The sequence below is a fragment of the Hibiscus syriacus genome, unplaced genomic scaffold (assembly GCF_006381635.1).
Source record: "Hibiscus syriacus cultivar Baekdansim isolate YM2019G1 unplaced genomic scaffold, ASM638163v2 tig00110674_pilon, whole genome shotgun sequence".
Lineage (NCBI taxonomy): Eukaryota > Viridiplantae > Streptophyta > Magnoliopsida > Malvales > Malvaceae > Hibiscus > Hibiscus syriacus.
Genome location: NW_024062819.1, coordinates 746,158 through 750,524, shown reverse-complemented (window position 1 = coordinate 750,524; position 4,367 = coordinate 746,158). Strand labels below are relative to the sequence as shown.

The following is a 4,367-nucleotide window of genomic DNA, read 5'->3' as shown; positions in this document are numbered from 1 at the left end:
TGAATTCATCGTAATGCCATTTGGAGTAACGAATGCACCTGTTGCTTTCATGGACCTCATGAATAGGATTTTTCAACCTTATATGGACCAGTTTGTAGTTGTCTTTATTGATGACATACTGGTGTACTCGAAATCCACTGAAGAGCATAGCGCACATCTGAGGATAGTTTTGCAAATTCTCAGGGATAAGAAGCTTTATGCGAAATTGTTCAAATGTGAATTTTGGCTAAATGAAATGGTTTTCCTAGGGCATGTGATTTCCACAGATGGGATTCAGGTGGACCCTCAAAAGGTAAAAGCTATAATAGACTAGGAAGTTCTAAAGAATGTATCCGAAGTTCAGAGTTTCCTTGGACTTATCGGTTATTATCGAAGATTCGTTAAGAATTTTTTGATGATAGTGCTGCCTTTAACGAAGTTGATGAGGAAGAATGTACCGTTTGTTTGCACTTCTGAATGTCAAGAAAGTTTTGAAGCTTTAAAGAGAATTTTGACAGAACTCCTGTACCGTTTGTTTGCACTTCTGAATGTCAAGAAAGTTTTGAAGCTTTAAAGAGAATTTTGACAGAAACTCCTGTATTGGTTCAAGAATTTTGTAGTATACAATGTTGCGTCCCACAATGGGTGGGGTGTAGCTAATTCTACAATTATTAATTAAGAAATGAAATCACTCAAAACATCTGGTCTACACAGTGCTAAGATATGACGACGAATGGGTTACCTTGAGTGGGACGCTGCTTGAGGATATCGAAAACCGATGGGTCTGTTCGGGTCGGGAGGGTAATGGCGGGGACGGTTGAACTTTAAGGTCGGGATGGGTTTCAGCTTTCGCGGTGCGTTGGGGTTGTAAGAGGGCCTTTGCTTGAGTCCCATGAAGCGAAAACCGCCATGGGCACCGCCGTGGAGATTGGTGTCCAGGTCAGAATGGCCATTTCGCACAGTTATCCGAAAGAGGGAAGATTTTTTTAGAGGGGGTTTTAGGGGAGGGTTTAAAAGGGCTTGGTTTAATAAGAAGGTTGATATACATAGAGGTAACTAATTTTAGTAATCTTTTATTGCATTACTAATATACTTGAAAAATTACGTTCATGTGGATATGAAAATTGTTTTGGGTAAACTATGCATTTAGTACCTAACTATCAGTTTTAATCTGTGTTAGTACCTAAACTTTCATTTTTTAAATATATATCTAACGTTTAATTTTGTTTCATTTTAGTACCTCACGTTAAAAACATAACGTACGGCCGACGTGGCATAGGTTCGGGGGACTGACGACCAATCCGAACAATGGATCACAAGAGAATGATGAGTCGACCATATAGTTTAGGAGGATCGTAGAGATCGAATGATGAAGAAATCGAAGAGTTCATTATCGATTAGGGAGATTAAAGCGTTTTGCAATGAAATGGAAGTCGAAATCGCATTTAGGGGGTAAAAGATGTGTGGGTTAGAAAGTTTGAGCTTCATCGATCAAAATACAACAACAAACGCACATACTTAATTTTACATTAATCAAAATACTATAATATTAAAATCTATTGAATATAAAATATTTACAGGGGCCGGAGCTAGGGGTGTTCAAATTTTCGAACTAATTCGGTTAACCGACAGAACCGAATTAGTTCGGTTAATTTGGTCGGTCACCGAATTAGTTCGATCGGTTAACAGTTAAGAAAATTTTTAGAATTCAATTAACGCTTTATTCGGTTCGAAATCGGTTAATTAACCGAAATTAAATTTTAAATTTTAAATATATTATATATAACATATGAGCTCAACCCAAACCATTTAAAACTCAATTAATAATTTAAGATCCAATAACTTTTAAACCTAAATCAATATTAATTAATTAAAAAATTATATAAAATTTTTATTTTATAATTATATATTATTTAAATTAATTGTAAATGTTTTTTGAATTTAAAAATATTAAAAATATTATATATAATATATGGGCTCAACCCAAACCATTTAAAACCCAATTAATAATTTAAGATCCAATAACTTTTAAACCTAAATCAATATTAATTAATATTCGAAATATTAATTAATTTAATATATAATTAATAAACCGAAATATTAATTAATTTAAATAATATATAATTATAAAATAAAAATTCATATAAAATTTTTAATTAATTAATATTGATTTCAGAATTATTTAACCAACTTCCAGGGACAATTCTTTTTAAAAATTAATTTAATATAATTATTTAAAAATTATACATTTCGCAAACCTAAAGGGAAACACAAAACATGAAGGAGAATGAAGGAGAAGAAGATGAGGAGTGTTTGGTGAGAAATGAGGGATGGCTTTCACGTTGGAAACTCTTAAAATAAAGGGGTTTTCAGCTCTTAATTTGAACTATGGGTAAACTACATTTTTAGTCCCTCACTTTTATTTTCATCAATTACTCATCACCCTTCTATAACTCTCTTCGGCCCTGACTACAACCCACTAACCCTAAACTTGATCCAACTATCTTATAGGGTCCTTTAAACTTAACTTTAGGTCTCGGGTTGACCTGGACTACTGACGCGGGATTTCGGGTAATACAACCGCCCTCGTTCATTTCACAAGGTAACTTAACAATTCTATTTATTCAATTCAGTTATCAATTCAATATACCAAAAAAACTATTAGGAAGATTGTGGACTGAAATTATCCGGTTAAATTGCATGTTCTGAGATTAGAGGTGTTATAATCATAATCATAATAGGGACAAATATAACTTTCGGTACCTAACTTTGATATTTACACGTAATGTGTGGTACGTAATTTTTTTATATAATTACGTGATCTATATTCTTTTAATGTTTTAATTATTTTTTATATTACGTATATTTATACTTAAAATTTTTATTTGTAACTTTTAAATGCATAACACATGTTTTTTTTAAAAATAGTATAACACATGTTATTTCGTGAACTAAAGGACATTAATATTATAAGCATGAAACAATTAGAATTTAACATATATAATAAAAATTAAAAAAATGACACTGAAAAAACAAAATTTATATGTTATTGCACCAAAAAAAGATAAAAACATCTAATTACATCATTAAAAAGATAAATATCTAATTGTAAAATATTTTTTTATTAATATGGGATAAATACATGGTAGTATCTATTCAAAGATAACTCTCAACCATTTGGCATTAAATGCTCACACCCTTAATATTTATAGTGTTCTAATTCGGGACCTCAAAGAGTAACAATAATTTTTTTAATTCGTAGGATTGTAAAATATTTTGAATACCACGTTATACATATATAAATTCCAAATTAAAGTAAGTAACAAAGGTTATATTTACATAATTTTATCCTCGGTCAACCTGGAAATATTTCCCTATAAATAACAGCCTTCATGTTCCTAAAGCTCAAACAAACTAAATCACAAATCACAATGTCTTCTTCAAGATTTATCTTCTTTGTTTATCATCTAGCCCTTGCTCTCATTCTCCAAAAAGCTTTTGGATCCCAAAACTGTTCAAACTCCGGCAATTTCGCTGCCAACAGTCCCTATGCAGTCAACTTGAATGACCTCCTTAACTACCTTACCAGTCAAACCCCTCAAACACGGTTCGCCAATGCTTCCTTCGGTCAGCCGCCGGACCGAGTTTACGGCCTCGCCCTCTGCAGAGGCGACATGTCGAGCCAAGACTGCGAAACCTGCGTCAGAGAAGCGGCCTCCGAGATACAAAACCGTTGCCCCAACAACAAAGGTGCAATCATCTGGTATTACGATTGCCTCGTCAAGTATTCAAACACGGACTTCTTCGGCCAGATCGATACTCAGAACAAGTTCTACATTCAGAACCCGAACAACGCGGCGAATCCGACGGCGTTTAATCTGCAGACCGAAGGATTGCTGAAGCAACTGACTTACCAAGCTTCTAGAAACAGCACACTGTATGCCGCTGGTGAGTTACAGGTCTACGGACTGCAGAGAGTTTACGGGTTGACTCAGTGCACGAGGGATCTTTCCCCGAGTGACTGTAAGAAGTGTCTTGAAGACTTGATCAGTGAGTATCTTCCGTTGTGCTGTAATGGGAGGGAAGGAGGCAGGCTCTACAGTGGCAGTTGTTTAGCTCAATATGAAGTATTCCGTTTCATTAGGGGTTAAACCACTCTGAAACAAAACTATGGGCATGGATAAAATATTAAATAAAGTTCATATAATACATATATATATATATATATATATATATAATGAACAAAAATATATTATATGAATAAAGTAATTGTGCCCTATTAAGCTCAAGTGCAATACTTAAATTTGAATACACAATATCCGAAGACGAAGATATTATATTAGATTATCATTATAACTTTACAGTTTTTAAATATTTTTAAAATATTG

General features: G+C 33.4%; 1 protein-coding gene across 1 annotated transcript; it reads left to right on the top strand.

Annotated features, from left to right (window-relative positions):
* Nucleotides 1-3,405: 3,405 nt before the first annotated feature.
* LOC120137507 (cysteine-rich repeat secretory protein 38-like) lies at nt 3,406-4,142 on the top strand. Its single transcript, XM_039153241.1, has one exon. It carries the CDS (start codon nt 3,411-3,413, stop codon nt 4,128-4,130), a length of 720 nt encoding a protein of 239 aa, XP_039009172.1. The 5' UTR covers nt 3,406-3,410; the 3' UTR covers nt 4,131-4,142.
* Nucleotides 4,143-4,367: the final 225 nt, after the last annotated feature.